This window comes from Pecten maximus, chromosome 2 (genome assembly GCF_902652985.1).
Source record: "Pecten maximus chromosome 2, xPecMax1.1, whole genome shotgun sequence".
NCBI classification, from domain to species: domain Eukaryota; kingdom Metazoa; phylum Mollusca; class Bivalvia; order Pectinida; family Pectinidae; genus Pecten; species Pecten maximus.
The window spans coordinates 29526471-29548136 of record NC_047016.1 but is presented as its reverse complement, the minus strand read 5'-3'; the positions used below and the strand labels follow the sequence as shown (position 1 = coordinate 29548136).

The window sequence follows — 21666 nt, the reverse complement described above, 5'->3', positions numbered from 1 at the left end:
ATGGCCGTCGGACCTAACCTGGTATACGGCGATCATCATACACATGCGTGTCTGTCTGAATGTACTAACGTATTGGGGTTATCTAGTATAATCAACAGTATAGATCCTCATCAAAGGTATCTCCATGTAAAAGGGATTAATACTAAAGACACACAAGATATTATCACATTTCAATACAGAATGAGAGTTGCTAAAGAATTAAAACTACATTATTGGTTGATATAATATAGTATCACTTAACGTGCCTGCTTAAATACACATGGAAACCATTCAATTTCGTATATCTTAATAGGTTTACCGATGTCAGGAGAGCGTTTGAAAAGAAACGAACTCCATTTATTGAAAAAAAATGATGAACTGTGGCATCGCATTTGCAAGTTCTTCACAGAATATTTCAGACATGTTGGATTTTTGCTTCTGAAACTTTTCCAATATGGTAAGCATGCTTTAGGCAGTTTAGGACCACTAAGTAAGATAGTAACTACTGCCAGCAATTGTAACTGTCCCGAACTCACATATGGAATTGGGTGAGGTTTGGCTTCTCTCCATGACTTTAAAGAGGCACTGGGTTGCTTGTTTTTTTACAGAACACGTTACATTCTGACACACCATTGAATGGTTATAAATGGGAACAGTAAAATCTCGTGTGGATTCCCGAGAGATCCATGGTGACTGAAAGGGCAAGGTGGCAACCTTCCCTAGTGCTTGTAGCGCCCCCTGACAGTGTTTAGACGAGAACATTTCCGAGCGGGATCCACAAGAGACCGCTTCTGGCCCGCAACTACAGCGTATAACTATTGGGTTTATATATACATGTACGTCTAATCGTTTTGAACAATTAAACTTTGTCTTTTTCAATGGCCTGTAAGAAAAGGTTTCTTGCGTATGAGAAAGGTCGACAGCCATAATGTAGCATACCCAGCTGTATCCGTACAGATAAACAAGTGTATGTACTCACTGTATTGATTTAAGTAAACTCTGCTTTCAATGGCGAGTTACTTACACTGAATATACTGAACTTAATTAACATACATGCAATAATTCACTTTTTCTCGAGAGCGCCAAAAGGAGTACACAGTTCGGCAAAATGCATAGACTACGAGAATCTGCTGGGTAAAAGCCGCAAATGTAGGTCATATGCCTTTTCGAAAAAAATGTAATTTGTTTCGTTAAGGAAGTTCATGATTTAAAATTACCCAAAATATACCCCCTGTTGGAATCAATGTTTTATATCCAGAATTATGACGTTACAATACACTGAAGAAGAGTTTACCAAGATTTAAAGATATAATTCGAATGTTTAAATTCTAATTTTGATATTGATATTTTGGACAACCTCCAAATGCAATCTAGTTTAGACTTCACTCAGCATCTAACAATCTCTACAAATCCAACATTGAAACGTGAAGTTTTCTTCACGCGTTATAGTCTATTCCCTATCCAAAAGGCAATTATCACAGGGTTTCCTTTTTCTGTAGTTAAAAATAGATATATTCAGCCCCAGCGGAAACCATCTTGTCTCGACATGTCTCTGGTCCCCCCACTTTGTATACAAATTCAACTAATAAAAGCAAGGAATCTGAAATATGTTTAATTATTTTTCGTAGAAGACCTATTAACTAAAACACAATATATAATAAAGTTAAGATTTAATTACGCGGAATATAGGTATATAGTTTGTAACAGCGGCTCTTCCGTTTGTAGTGGTTTCTACAGCTCTATAAATCTTGTATCAATATCTTGCAAGTTTTTAATACACGTAGAAATGGAAATAATCAATACATCATAGCCAACTAGAAAACGAAGACAGCGATCTAGCGCCGTTTGATTTACGAGATCGCAAATGTAGTTTGAAACACAACGATAAAAGCATTGTCAAATTGATGGTGCGTGTGGGTGAGCACATGGCGTATCACACTTACACATTAACATAAATATATACATTATTACAATCTAAATATTTACATATCATACCCTATATATTCAAATACGTGTTTCCATTAATAAAGTATCTGTTTTATAGCAAATATACACAAAAACACGTTATCATATTTCAGCATAATAACTTACGCCTTTGAAGTTTTCTTAAAATGCACGCATTATGATTATATGTATAATATGCAATACCGAGTGTGTTCACAGCAACAGAAATTCACATATACAACCAGAAAGTGCTGTTACGTAACATTTCCTTTTGTCCAATACCAAACAAGCACGCGTTATATTTAAATTTTAGCGCCGATGTAAAATTCAACCAAACTTTATTGTAAAATATTTTTGTCATTGGGGAAGGAAATTGAGAAAATAAGCAACTAAGCATTTACTTGTAGAAAACTGTCTGTCTTGGTGACGAACTATAGCGCCGTGTTTTCTGTCATAAAAAGTTCTCTGAAATAATTAATATATTAAATATGTTTCGGGAAATTCAGAACAAAGGTCATAATATCACTAAGAAGTCTTCTTTGTAATTAGAAGCACGTTTGTCTCTGACGCTTTCGGACAGAAAAGGGAGCTATAACTGCGAATCGCGTTGATGTATTTCTGGAAATTAGTGTTGGTATGCCTGGCAATAATTTCCCGCGGCTGACTTCCGTAAGTTATTACAGAGTGGAGGGAAACCCTATCAATCTACGTTGTAAAACTTGCTTAAGAACTGTGACATAGGCAATACGACCAGGGTTAGCTATAACCACGTCAGCGCTGAGAGCTCGGTATGTGTTGGGTTTTAGCTAAGAACCAAATCTCATTAAGGCACTATGTCAGTGTATGGAATTCTCGCGAAATGACCAGCCCCCTATCGATAATATTTACATCACTCGGACTGTAGACATGTTTTTGTGTGATTGATATGTTAGTTTGCTGTGTAGCAGGAGCCTAGCACTTGTGATGAACTATAGGGAGTCCAGGATAAGTGTCGATTGAAGGAGAAACGCGTCTAGACTAAGGACCGGAGATGGAGCGAATGACTCCATTTCGGAATATTGTATGAAAACTGAATAGCTTACTCGTGTCTATTTATTTATATAAGTAACAATGGTCGTTAAATAAATCAAACCAGAAGCATTTATCTTGTTCTTACTTGATTTGTATTCGTTTATTAAAAGTCGAAAGCTGAATATGCTATAGAAGTGCTAAAATGCTTATCATGTATAACCGCTAGAAATGCCTCCGTTGGCACCTCCGCATCAATCCATCTGATTGGCTAATGAAGAAATATACATTCTACGTATTTATGGTTTCTGTTATTTGGGAAAATGAAACACAGAAGGTCAATCTTTTAATACATCAGGCTTGGTTCTGTTAGCTGGGAGAAAGTGACACTTCACATATTTCGCGCAGTGATACACCGTGACGGTATCAGTATCCAATCAGATATCAGAATAATTAATACGTCTAGACCAATGACAAGGTCTGAGACCCAAGAGACTTTTTCATTGGTCAAGGTTTAAACACGTGATATCAAATGTTGGTTTTCTGCCTGTTTTCTAGAAATTAAAAGTAATTTCTAATGATTAACATGGATATGATAAGTAATTGATAACTAATAATAAATATTGAAGTCAATCTACTAATAACTATCTATACAACAATTAATATAAAGTGTGTTATTTATCATGAAAATGATGAAAGTAAACGGATTTTCCCCTCAAATTTATCATGGTCATTTGAAAACAAATGTCATATATGCAGTAGAACCCCGATGAAATTTACTAAAACAGACCTGCTGTTCTTGGTTTTAAAGATTATTTTATGACTTTAAGTGTTCATGGTAATTCATTTAGTAGTTTAATCGATACCAGAAAAAACTTCAGAGATATTTTCAATTGACGCGTGCCCACCGAACGTAATTGTTATCCCTCCGTGTGTTACTTCGTTGAAGTTAATTGATTTAGTGCTATAATTACTTAATTTATTACCTAATTTATAGATAAAATCTCGGTAGTGATCAATGGTTCTTCTGCCCTATTACTCCTGTCGAAAAACTTCCTCTCAAACGTTTTTGTAGAGAATGTCACATGATTTTTCACGTGTATGTTTTAAAAAAATCTTATCTTTGATACCGAGGACATTTCAATTTCACATCTCAAAAAGGTGTTGTCTGTTTATGATGTAAAGGGCGGAGTTTTTTATCTTTAATTAATGCACTATACCCCATGCACGTGTGTGTTATGTTGGTCGACAGTTTCCCTGCGAGATGCGAACAGATACGTTAACTGCGCTGGTAATCGATCAGCCATCGTTTTGTGTACAGGTATTCAACATGTGTGGTGCTAGGTTTCAAGTCGGGATTAAATAATTCAGGTGTTAAACCGCCCGTGTTATCAACACCTCATCAATAAAACAGTTTTATTCTTACTTGGGGAGTTTATTATGTTCCATACTTGCAAGGCTGCATGTGTAATAACAAAACGGTCTTACCCCAAAATAAATCCACTTCCGGAATCTGAAACAGAGCTTGATATCAAATAGCATCAATGTGATAACTATTTTATTTTAGACACTGCAATAGATTGCAGTCGTGTAGTTTTATCAAAAAAAGAAATTGATTTTTTTTTAAATCTTGAATTTTTGGATTTAAGTATTTTATTTGAGTTGTCGAAAAATATGACACAATTACATATTACAACAAAACACTTCAACTTGAAAAAGAAAACTGCATATTCATTCTTAGAAAATGTATGAAGTGTATGGTATCTTGATGTAAACTTTATTTCGTTTCTTCTGGTAAAGTATATGACAGCATTTAATAACAACAACAAACAGAAACAGGATATGGAAACAAGCTTGAAAGCTTATACTAGTCCAAAGTATGGTATCATGAACAGAAATCGCTATGATTCCACGTGAAATATGCACATTTTCATTTTACCTTGTAAAATTATTATCCTGTTGCATATAGTATTATGTAATAAACGGATACTAAAATATGGTTATTTGTTAATTCATACAAGAAAAAAGACTTGAGTAAAATTAAAATGGACAATCACTCTTTGGTTTTGTTTCAAATCCTTTCAATCCCTCACAAGCTATGACGTTTAAAATGAAATGAACGACAGGGGTAACACTGGTGTGGTTACCTGTTCGTGGTATCTAGATCTAAACATATGATACAGGGTTATAAGTTAGTAATAATTGATACTTTACTCATTTTTATGGTTAATAATATGCGGCAAATAAACAACACTTAACGAGGGGAAATATACACTGGGCGACCGACAAAATGCCCTCAAGGCATAAATACAAAAAAAGCTAGCTCCGATTTCGTATAATGTAAACTGTCCCGATTTGATGATAAAGCCAGGAAACTTATACACATGTGTTGTATTTCTACCTGGCAATGGGTTAGGGTGTCAATATCATGGATCTGGTTCACTCTTATAGACCCCTGTTAACAACTTTTTATTTAATGAATAGATATAAATGTATAGATCAAACGTTCAATTTGACATAGTTTTATTCATATTTAAATATATAATACATTGTATTTGAATGTAAAACATTTTCAAACTGGCCTGTTGAAACTAATATGTATGGAGATTATCAATGAAATGGCATTTAACAAAAGATACTCAAATTATTCCTGTTTAAACTTATTATTTACCTATATATTTACGACTTGAATCCTATGAATATCATTTCCTTTATGAGTTGTATTTTAGTTAATATTCAATAATGATTTTAGATTTATTTGCAGGTATTTTCACGATTGTTTACAACAGTCTTAACTTGCTAAAATATAGGTTTTAATTACTTTGCAGAAGTTACATATGAACAGAAGCGAACGCGCCAGACCTATACCAGATACCAGACCCTGGAACTGGAAAAAGAGTTCCATTACAACCGATATTTGACGCGACGGAGGCGGATTGAAATCGCCCATTTACTCGGATTAACGGAGCGGCAGATAAAGATCTGGTTCCAGAATCGACGAATGAAATGGAAAAAGGAGAACAATATCCCAAAATTGACCGGTCCGGATCGGTCAAAACCTGAAACAGATTCGGAAAGAACAAACATTGGCGCGAGTCCAAGTTCAGACGAAAACAACTATTCCAATTAGTGATAAAATAGTGTGACTTCTTGGCAGAGTTTTGATATAACGAGAACGAAAAATCGAACACACTTTTATACATCTCAGGGTAAAAAGACGGTTACAGAAACGAGACGAACTCCCGATTTTTGCTCATCATACAGGTCCCATAGTGTTATAACTGAGGTGCGCTTATTATAAAGTGTACAGTATATGTTAGAAGGTGGTGTGTGCTTACAGACATTAGTACGGTATTGGCACACCATACAAAGGAATGTGCAGCATTTTGTGATGATGGTTATAGGGTAAACAAGTCAAGAATTCCCGATATAAATTCATCCAAGTTTCCAATATATATACTGATAAATTTTCGGAAAATTCGAGGACTGATTTATGAAATATTTCATAATTCTTTTTATGCTTGTTTCATTTTGTTTTCAATTTATTCCATTTTCAATTCCCCCCCAAAAAAACGTTATTTCTTAAATAACAAACTTATCGAATTTATTTTTATGAAAGTGAATTATCGAAAATTCCAACATGTCTGAAGAAGAAAAGAAAAATGAAAAGAAGACGAATTGAGCTCAACATGTATTTGGAATAACTTGGATGGAATTTATAACGGATCTATTCTTGCAAGCTAATTCTACAAATGTGAAGTCATTCACCAAGGAGGATTCTAATTAATTTGTGACAGTGCTTTTTGAACATAACCAGCTCGACGATTGTGGAGTTTTCATTTTCATCGTCGTCCTTTTCATCCCCATTGTCATTTGTTACTCCGGAGAGATGTTATATAATTATCTGTGAACCTAAGTGTGCCGTGGTAATTTCATACTCTCTCTCGCATACTGGTAAGGACAGACTTTTCCTCTGATACAAATGTTTTTATCTGTGTTGGTGACCGTATCAGAAACTTCAAACTAGTCTTTTTCTGTTAAAATGAAAGGGTTATATAATAAAACATAATACAATGTTATATTTAAAAAAAAATAGTTTTTTTTTCTCAACCATGTACTTATGTTGCTTACTACCGCGAAATGGTCGATAAATTAGACCAGAAAATCGTTTTTATTAGGAAATATTAATGTGAACAAGCTTGTGTTTTCACAATTTTATGAACCAAACATGAATACTGTATTGTTGTTCAGATTTGGCATTTTACGCATTGTATTAAAAATTATATATAAGTTCAACTCAGGTATAATCTGCTACTCAATTTTTGTCTTTAGTTTTAAACCTTTTGTTGCATCCAAGGTAAAATTAAAAATAAGTCTTTACATTAATTTTTAACTTCATGAATAAATTTCGAAACTATTTTTTAATAATTCTATCATAGCCCTAGTGACACCATGTGAACATGTAACCAACCTCTGTTGTTTACCCTAGTTGTAAATTCCCCTCTCACTGCACACATAACTATATAAAACTGCTGTTCTCATGAAAATATTTTTTTTTTCTTGTGTAAGATTATAAAACATTAAATATCGTGAAAATCTATTTAATTTAGTTTCCTTTGATCAATAAAGATTCTATAATGCTCATTCTATGCATCAACAGATGCCACAGGACATGAATTTTAAAATATCAAGATCTGCTGAATAGAAGCTAATTCTACTGTTGTTACCTTCCGTTTAATAACACAATGTATTTTAGCCTGTTCATCTATCAAATTCACTTAATTTTCATCGCTTTTACATAGGTTTTACTGATCAAAAAGAAAAACAAACGTCTCTAATCATGAATTAAACATAGATATCATTATATTATTTCGATCACAATGATCATAAACTTGTCCATAACAACAATGCAAATATGATTTCGTTTTGTTTGTCACTACGGGCCTAAACTGTGAAGCCGGTAAAGGCTGAGTCATAACGCCATATGTGTACACTACGCTCCAATGCTCACAGAGGTAGGCGGTAGTCACTCAGTCGTTTTGTAACCAATGAAAAAATTCGATATATCCCCAACACATAAGCTCCGCCCACTAACGCGTATGGATATCCCGGAGTAAAGTAGTACCGGATCCAGTTCAAAAGTTTAGATTTAGTTATTTATATACAATGTGTTTTTTTTTGACAGAAATCTAAGGACTGAATATTGTTTCTCATTAGTTAAAAAAAGGAACATGCAATAGAAAGGAAATGTTTCTTTTGATAAGTTTATTTTTTATCTGAGATCTATATATACTAGTATAGATCTTTGATTTTATTGATCATTTTGTAATCCTCAGTCCAAACTCATTTTGGATCTATCGTTTCTTTGTTATCATTTATATATATATTATATATATAAATGATGTTGAAGTGAGTACAGACTTATTTTCGGTATTCTTTGAAAATTAGAGAGTTGGATGATTATATGTTTATAGCGGACGGGAGAAGTTGGTATGAGAGTGCGTGCGCTGAATGAAGATCTATGGAAGACTGGGGTAGATTGATAATTCTCTTAACATTTTTCCTAATATTTTTTCTGATAAAATAGATCATACCGTTTACATTTGATCAAACACTTATAAAATAGCTCCCTTTATCAAATTATGTAAATAATTAAATTGTTCTTTGCGCCTGTATTTTCCATAAGTACGTAAGAACGCAAGTTATTGATTTCTGGTGTTTGATTGGTGGGTTTGATGGAATGTGAACGGTGTATTAGTTTGTCCTGAAAAATGAAACTCGGCTTTTTGTATTTGTACCTAAAATTACTGATTGGAATCGGACACAAGGGAACGAGAATTTATTAAATGCAAGTGTGGAGAAACTGAATAATGTTGTATTCGAGTAGATTATCGTTTTGTCCCTGTTTAGCGAGAATTGAATTTGTATGATATGAAGAGAGAAATCGTTATAATTAATAAAACCGTGACTTTCTAAAGAATGAAGTTTTTAGTTTTCGTTTTGTTGATGGTTTCTGTGAATATGTTCTATTTTGGATTACGATATAGGGAGTTAACATAGAATTTATTTGTGAACCGTGATAAACGTTTTGTATGGTATGAAGCGTATATAACGCATTATCATCAACAGGGAAACATGTCTCTGCTCCACTTGGTAAATATAATGTATTTTATTTAATATTAATCTCGTCTACATTATCAGACACGATACAAAGATGGGATACGTATTTTTTCAAGTTTATTTTCTTAATTCCAAATATAACACAACACATAGTTGTTCATATTTTATAAAATCTTAAGATGTCAGAGGGCAAATCCATACAGATAATGTATATATGTATATATATCATATCCTACATTAAGTCTCCGTGTCATACATGACCCTTTTAAAACGTGTATAGCGAATGAGGAATGATAAGCAAATAAGTAATTCACTGACGAAATACAGAAATATCTTATGGCCTTGAATTGGGTACAAATACGCCTAACCATTTCCCCCGAAAAAAAAGTCCCAGAAATCAATATTTTACATGTTTACTGAAAATAAAACCGCGTAACCATTGTCTTTGATTTGAGACTAATAATACAAATGATACTGACTGTACAGACAGATTCTAGGATAGAAAAAATGATCGAGAAATAACCTATAATAATTAATGAATACATAGAGGATGAATATCTTTCACAAAATAATAACAGTAATAAAAAAAATAGCTAGAGAGCAAAATTGTATTGTTGACAACGTCGAGCATTTTTGATAATCTATAAAATATTTTCATATATTATACACGTCTGTGGTTTAATCAAGAATATATGGATTTCAATTTGACTTTTACGTTTTTTTTTCTAATTATAACTTAAGATACGGCAGTATTTTTATTTTAACACAGGAATTATGAAAGTGATACAACGAATTTACAATTTTTTTCGGAATTCGAACTATGTTATGAGAAACTTTAAACTGTTTTTAAATTTGCAATATAAAGTTATGTCCGATTTCGTATTTAATTACAATATTTAGCGTAATCAAAATCAATAGGATGTTATTGGTTTTAAAGACATGAAATGTGTATTGGTTATTGTCAACAATACATAAGTATAATAGTCTAGATACCACTACATTGATCCCGAGACTTAGATATACATTAATATGTCAAAACATATGAAAGACAACCCGCTGTACCACCGGACGCCTGTAGCGAATTATTTTTCATTTACATAAAAAAAAATTATATATATACATGTATATATTGCAATTTAGTCCGGAGACCTCCGTAGTGGAATTCGTTCAGAAAATCAATATTTATTTTTTAGAGTAGAATAACAATTTGGCGCCCTTTGGTAATAGACTTCTGAGATGAGATCACATACGGAATCCATGTAGCGCGTTGCTGACTTTGGGGAAAGGCTGGTGTTTAAAAAGTTGATACATAACTTTTAAAACGGTACATAAATGTAAATACGGCATTTGATTTTAGAGATAAAAACACGGAGATGGTCAATTTTATATGTATATTTGTTAAAAAAAAAATTTTTTTTTAAATAAAAAAAAAAAAAAGTATGTTGGCATTGTATTAGAAATACAGATGCCGTAATTGATAATGTACAAAAAGTCCATCTCATAAGATTTGAACTGTTACATCGGCAACAGATACGCTCCATTTGGAATGGAGATATTTCAAATGATACTAAAGTGTGAGTAGGAGAAATAAAAACCGGCTATATTAACCACAGTGTGACAACACCGGCCGAAACGAAAGCCCTTATTATGTACAAAATTAGGAAAAACAATTCATTTGTCGTAGTGATATACCGAGCTACAGTTAGAATAAAAATATCTATCGAAATGAAATCCTGTGATACCGACAAAATATAATATCTGTCTACAGAAAAACATGTGATATAGGCAAACATATTTAATATCTGTCGAAACGGAATATTGTCATACCTACAGGAAAAAAATGTAATATGTGTGGAAACGAAATCTGTGATACTTGCTAAAATATGATTAATATTGGTCGAAACGAAATCTTGTGATTCAGGCAAAGTTATATCTTTTGAAACGAAATCCTATGACCAGGGTAAAATTATGATATATTTCGAAACGAAATCCTGTGAATCACACGAACTTATGATATCCATCCAAACGAAATCCTGTGTCGTGGAAAAATATCATCTTTGTCGAAAGGAAATTTTGTTTAATGAACTAAACTTGGGGATATGTATTTTAGTACAAACGTTAGACAGATTTGCTTGTATCAGCGTATGGAAACGCCACTTTATTCTTAATGGATTTTAAGAATTTGTTCCGTTACAGTTTTTTTTATAAATAACTGCAACGCTATGACGTTACACCCATTAAATTACACTAAAACCATCTAAAAACATTTTCAAGCAAAGTTTGAATTACAAAATATAACGAACTACATGTATTTTTAATGCTCGATACAATTAGCAGTTGTAATACTAGAAAAGAGAAGAAGGATGCATATGTGTACATAAATCTGCACTTAAAAATAATTTCCCTGCGCGTGTCCGCGGACTTACGTAACACATCTCCTTAGTCATAACTACAAGACGTTTTGCACGGTGTAAGGGAGACAATACAAATATATTTTCGATATTCAAGAATTCACTGAAACTTATTATTACAGATTTATCAAATCGGATATGTCTGCAGCAAAGATATCCAATATGTTGAGCTGGCTGTGGCGGTCAGTATTTCCACCCCGCTGTGCTGGTAGGCCCGACTCGAATACGTCCATGAAACGGTCTATGGTCATGAATTGGCTATTCTGTGGAATATGTGTATTCGAGAATATTACTGAGAAATAGAGGAAAACATATCTATACATTATGTTTCGTATATAATCCATATCTGGATAAGACTGACCGTCTCTGTTGACTAGGAAATTAAAGAGCTGCTTTTTAATTCTGTCACCCAACAATGTGGAACAATTGCTCACATAGGGTGGTTTATGAATTGTAAAGTTTAAATGGCTATGTATATCATACACTACACGAACTTTTTCAGAAGGCCTAAATACCACCATCTTATCCCTAGCATACCAACAGTACCGAGGATTCCGAATACCGCTTACCATCATTAGAAAAAAATACGTTAGTTCGGAAGTTTTGGCGTCTTTCGTAGAAAACAGCAGACATTACTTAACACTACAGTGACACAACATTTCATTCTTTTTAAAGAGATTTGGTATCCGTATGAAATATAGGGATATACAGAAACTGATAACTCATTCACAGCACAAACAGAACTCGGATCTTAAGCTCACTTAATTGTATTTTTACATATCGATTAATCTACTGCAGGGCTTATCTCAAGAAACATTTCTGTAGATAGGTTTTAGGTTTAATTATTATTTGGATAAGGAGTCACCTTCAAAATTATAGCTATATTCTATATTATTTACAACAGACGACTCCCCAATCTCCTCTCTCTACCCTTTTCTCACCCGTCACTCCATACTATATATCTACTCCACATTCTCTAATCTTTTCTCTCGTCCAATGAAAGTCCGTTAATAATGATAATGATAATAGCAAACTCCGCCAATTCAAACTCACGTGCAAAACTACCTTTCTACCATCAACCTGATCAGCATTTACGCAATGATTTCGTTTATATGATGGAAACGCAGCACAAAGGATATGGTCACATGTATACTAACGAATGATCAATAATTTGGATTAGATGTTGCAATTAACCAAAACCACATTGTCACGTAGATGGTAAAAAATCTAAACATATGACCATTGATGTACCAACGAATCTAAACACATGACCATTGATGTACCAACAAATCTAAACACATGACCACTGATGTACCAACGAATCTAAACACATGACCACTGATGTACCAACGAATCTAAACACATGACCACTGATGTACCAACGAATCTAAACAAATGACCTTTGATGTACCAACAAATCTAAACAAATGACCTTTGATGTACCAACAAATCTAAACACATGACCACTGATGTACCAACAAATCTAAACACATGACCATTGGTGTACCAACGAATCTAAACACATGACCACTGATGTACCAACGAATCTAAACAAATGACCATTGGTGTACCAACAAATCTAAACACATGACCAATGATGTACCTTCAAATCTAAACACATGACCACTGATGTACCAAGGAATCTAAACACATGACTATTGGTGTACCATCAAATCTAAACACATGACCATTGATGTACCATCAAATCTAAACACATATCACTGATGTACCAAGGAATCTAAACACATGACCATTGGTGTACCAACGAATCTAAACAAATGACCATTGGTGTACCAACGAATCTAAACACATGACCACTGATGTACCAACGAATCTAAACACATGACCATTGGTGTACCAACGAATCTAAACAAATGACCATTGGTGTACCAACGAATCTAAACACGTGACTATTGGTGTACCAACGAATCTAAACAAATGACCATTGGTGTACCAACGAATCTAAACAAATGACCATTGGTGTACTAACGAATCTAAACACGTGACCATTGGTGTACCAACGAATCTAGATAAACGGCTACGTAGAACCACCGAAACTAAGTAAATGACCACTTGGTATTAACAAAACTAAATATACGTCAACATAACCATCACAATCAAGACTGGGTATATAACGAATACAGACCCCACTTGACAGAAACAACACAGGTCAGGCTGAATACATTACATCAAACAGTCCATATTGAATACAACGAGCGAAAACAACGAAGATCAGACCTGATACATAAACAACGAAGGTCATGGCTTGACACATCAACAACAGATGCAAGACTGAATACAAAAAAAAAACAAAAAAAAAACAAAAGCCAGCGGCTAGATTGGACACGAAAACAATAGTCCAGGCTAGATACATAAACAACATAGGTCAGTCTTGATACATAACAACAAAGTCAAAATTAGATAAATAAACAACAAAGGCTAGACTAGATAGAGGCTAGATTATATACAAAAACAGCTGTCAAGGCTAGACATATAAACATTACAGGCAAGACTGGCCATATAATTAGCCACTTACAATAAACAACACAGGTCAGGCTAGACATAATAAACAGTCCTAGATTAATACACGAGCGAAAACAACGAAGTCTAGACCTATACATAACATTACAGGTCAAGGCTGACACATAAAACAATGCATGACTGAATACAATAAACAAACACAAAACAAAACAAACACAGGTCTGGCTGGATACGAAAACACAGGTCTGGCTAGATACATAAACAACATAGGTCAGTCTTGATACATAACAACAAGTCTTAGATACATAAACAAAAAGGTCTGGCTAGATATCATAAAAAACACAGTCTGGCTGACAATAAACAACACAGCGCTGGCATACATAAACAAACAGCGCTAACTGACATAACACAGGTCTGGCTAGACACATAAACAACACAGGTCTGGCTAGACACATAAACAACACAGGTCTGGCTAGACACATAAACAACACAGGTCTGGCTAGACACATAAACAACACAGGTCTGGCTAGACACTTAAACAACACAGGTCTGGCTAGATACATAAGCAGCACAGGCCAGATTGGACTGGATACAAAAACAAAGGCCAAAACAGATACACAATCAACACAAGTGCAATTGGATAGGAATCATAGACAAGACTGGATACAAAAGCAAGAGAGATCAGAATGGAAGTATAAACAACTGATGTCATACTTGATAAAACAACATATTTCTGATTGGATACAAAAACAAGATAGGCCAAACGATTATGCACATACAAAACAAAGGCTACACTAGATCATAAACAACAAGGACAAGCCTAGATACAAATGCGCAGATAAGACTGAATACAGAAAACATGTTCCGATTGGATATAAAAACAACAGTGACCAAACAGTGACCATACTGGTTAAAAAAATCCAAACAAAACAACAAGGACCAAACTGAATACAAAAACAGCAGTGGCCTGACTGAATACATAAACAACGGGGATCCGATTTAATACATAATCAAGAGGGACACAACTATGCAAATAAACAACAGAGTCCGGACTATACACTTAAACAACAGAGGTCAGATTATACACATAAACAACAGAGGTCAGACTATACACATAAACAACAGAGGTAAGACAATTCACATCAACAACAGAAAACAGACTGTACATATATACAACAGAGGACATATTATACACATAAACACCAGAGACCAGACTATACACATCAACAACAGAGGCCAGACTATACACACAAACAACAGATGCCAGACTGTAAACATAAACAAAAAAGGCCAGACTGTACATATATACAACAGAGGACATATTATACACATAAGCAACAGAGATCAGACTATACACATAAACAACAGAGGTCAGACTATACACATCAACAACAGAGGCCAGACTGTAAACATAGACAACAGATTCCAGGCTATACACATCAACAACAGAGTCCAGACTATACACATAAACAACAGAGGCCAGACTATACACATCAACAACAGAGGCCAGACTGTAAACGTAGACAACATATTCCAGACTGTAAACATAGACAACAGAGGCCAGACTATACACATCAACAACAGAGTCCAGACTGTAAACATAGACAACAGATGCCAGACTGTAAACATAGACAACAGAGGCCAGACTATACGCATAAACAACAGATGCCATGCTATACAAATAAACAACAGAAAACATACTATACGCATAAACAACAGATGCCAGACTGTAAACATAAACAAAAAAGGCCAGACTGTACACATAAACAACAGAGGCCAGGCTATACACATAAACAACAGAGGCCAGACTGTAAACATAAACAACAGAGGTCAGATTATACACATAAACAACAGATGTCAAACTATAAACATAGACAACAGAGGCCAGACTATACACATCAACAACAGAGGCCAGACTGTAAACATAGACAACAGAGACCAGACTATACACATAAACAACAGAGGCCAGACTATAGACATCAACAACAGAGGCCAGACTATACACATAAACAACAAAGGCCAGACTATAGACATCAACAACAGAGGCCAGACTGTAAACAACGACAACAGAGGACAGACTATACACATAAACAACAGAGGCCAGACTGTAAACATAGACAACAGATGCCAGACTGTAAACAACGACAACAGAGGACAGACTATACACATAAACAACAGAGGCCAGACTATACACATAAACAACAGAGGCCAGGCTATACACATCAACAACAGAAGCCAGACTGTAAACAACGACAACAGAGGACAGACTATACACATAAACAACAGAGGCCAGACTTTACACATCAACAACAGAGGCCAGACTGTAAACATAGACAACAGAGGCCAGACTGTACAAATAAACAAAAAAGGCCAGACTGTACACATAAACAACAGATGCCATGCTATACAAATAAACAACAGAAAACATACTATACACATAAACAACAGTTGCCAGACTATACACGTCAACAACAGAGGCCAGACTGTAAACATAGACAACACAGGCCAGACTATACACATCAACAACAGAGGCGAGGTTATACACATAAACAACAGAGGCCAGACTATACACATAAACAACAGAGGTCAGACTGTAAACAACGACAACAGAGGACAGACTATACACATAAACAACAGAGGCCAGACTATACACATACAACAACATATGCCAGATGATACACATCAGCATCTGAGGCCAGACTATACTCATAAGCAACATAGGTCAGATTATACCAAAACAAAACCAACTGGGGACAGACTATACACAACAACAACAACAACATATGCTAGATTATACACATCAACAACAGAGGTCAATCTATACACGTAAACAAAAGAGGCCAAGCTATACAAATAAACAACAGAAAACCGACTATACAGATAAACAAGAGATGTCAGACTATACTCTTAAGCAACAGCGGTCAGACTATAGACATCAACAACAGAGGCTAGATTATACATATAGACAACAGAGGCTAGATTATACATTTAAACAACAGAGGTCAGATTAGATACATAAAAACAGATATCGGAGTGGACACAAAAACAAAAGAGGCCAGGGTTGATCCATAAACAATAGAGGTCAGAATGGATATGAAATGGTGAATGCTTGCATCCAAAAACAACATTTAGGGTACATACGTCAACAACGGAGGCAAAATTGAATTGGAAACAGTTGAGGCAAGATTGGTCACAAAAACAAGAGATTCCAGGCTTGATTCATAAATACATTGTACATCAGACAGGACTGGACGAAAAAACAAACAACAGAGGTCAGACTGGATACGTAAACAACAGATGGCAGACAAAACAATGGCTTACATACAGAACAGTGTCCAGCTAAGTAATTGGAGTCCAAACTGGATACGGAGTGACGGGCCTTTGGATTATATAATGTTGTCGGCTATTTGATCGATCTAATAGTCATATATAACGCTATCATCAATAACGAAACGCTATGGAACATGGGACCAGGATTAACTAACTATGGTCCTAGATATCAATCATAAGTGGACAATCTATAGCCATTTATACATCGATGGAGGTCAGGCTACTTTGATAGTGAACTCTTAAAACAGGTTCAGTGTACTTCCTATATGTTGGTATTCCATGATAAGAGTCGATATATGGTGTTTATAGAAATATGACATGACACCCTAACATATCCTTATGTGAAAGTAAAACAATCGTAGTTCCTATGTACTTATCAATAAACATACTTGTAAAGGATTACCAGCGTTAAGGGTAGCTAGACATGATCACTGGATTAAACCTAGTATATATCGAATGTATATTAATCAGTGCCCCTCACTCCTTCACCCCTTAATACCCTAATTATCACCTAACCTTTATCCTATTCCATTCCCTAAAATAACTAACACGTGTAGAACCCTCCCAATGCCACCACCTGTTGATCTCCCTTTCCCCACTGTCACCACTCGGTGATCTCCCTTTCCTCACTGTCACCACTCGTTGATCTCCCCTTCCTCACTGTCACCACTCGTTGATCTCCCCTTCCCCTCTGTCGCCACCTGTTGATCTCCCATCCCCCACTGTCGCCACCTGTTGATCTCTCCCATTTCCCCACTGTCACCACTTGTTGATCTCCCCTTCCTCACTGTCACCACTCGTTGATCTCTCATTTACATTGCTTTCACCCGTCGATCTCCCCTACCCCACATGTTGATCTCCCCGACCACACTCCCCCACACACTGTCGCCGACACTGGTACCAAGTTAGTCCACCTTGCTCACAGCAGCACCAGCAAATCCCCCTTTCTTCACTGTCACCACCCGCTGATTCCCCTCCCTCACTGCCACCACCCACTCATCCCCTCTCTCTCATTACCACCACCCACTGACCTCCCTTACCCCACTGCCATCACTAAATAATCTCTGTTATCCCACGCCATCACCATTTGATCTCATTTGCCACACTTTTGCTTTGCTTTATCTCCCATTCACATTGTTTTGACCAACCGATTTCGCCTCCCCACCAGTTAACCTCCCTACTGCTTAAACCGTTGATCTCCCCTTTCCCACTTCCACCACTTCCCTCACTACCATCACCCTTCTTCCACTGCCAACACATGTTGTTCCCCTCGCCACATGCCAGCATCCGTTGATCTTCTCCCATTCCCCTCTGTCATCACTCGTTGATCTCCCTTTCCCCACTGTCACCACTCGTTGATCTCCCTTTCCCCACTGTCACCACTCGTTGATCTCCCTTTCCCCACTGTCACCACTCGTTGATCTCCCTTTCCCCTCTGTCACCACTCGTTGATCTCCTCTTCCCCACTGTCACCACTCGTTGATCTCCCCTTCCTCACTGTCACCACTCGTTGATCTCCCCTTCCTCACTGTCACCACTCGTTGATCTCCCTTTCCCCACTGTCACCACTCGTTGATCTCCTCTTCCCCACTGTCACCACCTGTTGATCTCCCCTTCCCCACTGTCACCACTCGTTGATCTCCCCTTCCCCACTGTCACCACTCGTTGATCTCCCCTTCCCCTATGTCACCACTCGTTGATCTCCCCTTCCCCTATGTCACCACTCGTTGATCTCCCTTTCCCCACTGTCACCACTCGTTGATCTCCCTTTCCCCGCTGCCATCACTCGTTGATATCCGCTATCTCAATTCAACCACCCGTTGATCTCTCATCCACATTGTTTACACCCGTCGAGCTCCCCTCCTCAAACCGTTGATCTCCCAACCCATGCTGCCACCAACTGTTGATTTTTCATCCGCACAGCTACCCCGGTACCATCCGTTTATCTCACATTCCCCATTTCCACCTACCGTCGATCTCCTTTCCCGAATACCACCACCCGTGATTCTTCTCGCATGCATGGCATATTGGTGGTTCTTTTCGTTTTAAAAGCAACGAATGAGAAGGATTTATGTGTCCGGTACGGAGCTGGGAGAGGACAACTTCCTCTCTACGATCTTTCTGACTGGGAATGGATGTTTTGGGTTTTTGTTCTACCGATGGCAAAACCGATGACACATGCTTCAAAAGAGAAAATAGAGGCACCATCTGATAAACGGATTGAAGAAAAATGGCTATCGTGTTGTCGCGTTGTTGCATTGTCGCGTTCAGAAACTACGACAACCCGAGATTTAGTAGAAAAAAATGTCGTTTTGTTGCGTTCTCAAACCGCGACAAGCCGACGACACGACAACACGAGATGGCCGTAATCAGCCACTATAGCTGAGACCTTTTTACTACCTTTTCTTCAGTGTAGATCCGAACATGATCGGGGGAATCTACAATGATTTTTGGGTGAAAATGTTTCGGTATTGCGGATTGAAAACCAGATTGAAAGTCGAGTTTTTCGGATTTGACTTCAATTGAGCAGCATACTGAAGGGCCAGATTTTCCCTTCGGTTATTAAAAGATGGCTCATTTACCTCTACCTAAAGGTTCTGCACTGGTGTTGTTAGAAAAGCACCAAGTGCTAGACGTAATCCTTGGTTTATGATAGGATCCAGCATCTGCAGGTATGAGTCGCGTGCTGATCCATAAACGATGGAGCCAAAGTAGAGCTTTGGTCGAACATTTCACAGTCTGCACCCCAATCGATATGGGATTAGCATTTATCCTTCAGATGTTTTATGATTGGAACAGAGGAGGATTTCGAATCGAATACTAGTCCGAGGAATTTAGTCTGTTCAACAACTGGAATTTTTCTACCATTTAATGTTAGATCTGGATCGGTATGTGCTTTTCGTCTTTGACAGAAGTGCATGCAGACAGTTTTTGATCTGGAGAATTTGAAGCCGTTTTCTGCTGCCCATGACTGTACTTTCAATAAAGATTGTTAAAGTTGTCGTTCTGTCGTGTTCATATTCTTCGTCAGTTGACTTACCGAGACATTTAGTTATACTTTGATTTGCAGACAAAAAAGAGTTACAGTCTGTTACATGTCTGTCGATTATGTAATTTGAAATGAATTTTGGGAGATTAACACGTACACCAATGTTATGCAGGTCTTCATAATACCGTATTACCATGTAGTATCGTATGCTTTCTCCAGATCAAAGAACACAGCAACAAGATGTTCCCTCTTTGCGAAAGCTTCTCGAATAAAGGTGTCTGCTGTCCTCAAATGAACAGAGTGGAGCTGGTGTCTGATGTCCGCACGTGAACAGAATGCAGCTGGTGTCTGATGTCCGCACGTGAACAGAGTGGAGCTGGTGTCTGCTGTCCGCACGTGAACAGAGTGGAGCTGGTGTCTTATGTCCTCGCATGAACAGAGTGGAGCTGGTGTCTTATGTCCGCACGTGAACAGAGTGGAGCTGGTGTCTGATGTCCGCACGTGAACAGAATGGAGCTGGTGTCAGATGTCCGCACGTGAACAGATTGGAGCTGGTGTCTGATGTCCGCACGTGAACAGAATGGAGTTGGTGTCAAATGTCCGCACGTGACCAGATTGGAGGTGGTGTCTGATGTCCGCACGTGAACAGAATGGAGCTGGTGTCTTATGTCCCCGCATGAACAGAGTGGAGCTGGTGTCTGATGTCCGCACGTGAACAGAGTGGAGCTGGTGTCTGATGTCCGCACGTGAACAGAGTGGAGCTGGTGTCTGATGTCCGCACGTTAACAGAGTGGAGCTGGTGTCTTATGTCCGTACTTGTACAGTTTGGAGCTCGAGTCTCATGTCGGGATGTTTACAGAGTGAAGCTGATTCCCACTATCCGTGTATGTATAGATTGGATCTGGTGTCTGATGTCCGTACTTGTACAGAGTGGAGCTGGTGTCTGATGTCCGTACATGTATAGAGTGGAGCTGGTGCTGTTGTCCTTAGTTCTACAGAGTAGATCTGGTGTATGTTGTCCGTAAGTGTAAAGAGTACAGCCGGTATCTGACGTCCGCTCGTGTACAGAGTGGGCCTGGCGTCTGATGTCCGTACCTGTACACAAGGATGTTAATGTCTTATGCCCGACCGTGTACAGATTAGAGCGAATGTCTGATTCCGTGTGTGTTCAGATTGGAAAGGATGTCTGCTGTCCGTATATGAACAGATTGGAGCTGGTGTCTGATGTCCGTAGGTAAACAGATCGGAGCTAATGTTTGATGTCCGTACGTATAAAGAGAGGAGCTGGCGTCTGATGTCCATAGACGAACAGACTTGAGTTAGCTTCTGATGTACGTATGTACATGTTTACAGAATACAAAATTGAAGCTGATGCATGGAATCTGTACGTGTACTGATTACAGC

At 37.1% G+C, this 21666-nt stretch overlaps 2 protein-coding genes across 3 annotated transcripts in view; both read left to right on the top strand.

The window, feature by feature from the left end:
- LOC117321757 (homeobox protein Hox-D4a-like) overlaps positions 1–8915 on the top strand; it is a 97803-nt gene extending 88888 nt beyond the window's left edge. Inside the window, exon 5 of one of the 2 annotated variants that reach the window (XM_033876274.1) lies at positions 5742–8915. In XM_033876274.1, the coding sequence (XP_033732165.1) occupies positions 5742–6061 (320 nt within the window). In that variant the 3' untranslated portion in view covers positions 6062–8915. The remainder of the gene's footprint in view (positions 1–5741) is intronic. The other variant, XM_033876275.1, reaches the window with a different exon arrangement.
- A 6288-nt stretch (positions 8916–15203) lies between these two features.
- On the top strand, positions 15204–16619 carry LOC117342382 (coagulation factor V-like). The gene has a single exon (XM_033904538.1). The coding sequence runs from the start codon at positions 15204–15206 to the stop codon at positions 16617–16619; it is 1416 nt and encodes a 471-aa protein (XP_033760429.1).
- The last annotated feature ends 5047 nt before the right edge of the window (positions 16620–21666 follow it).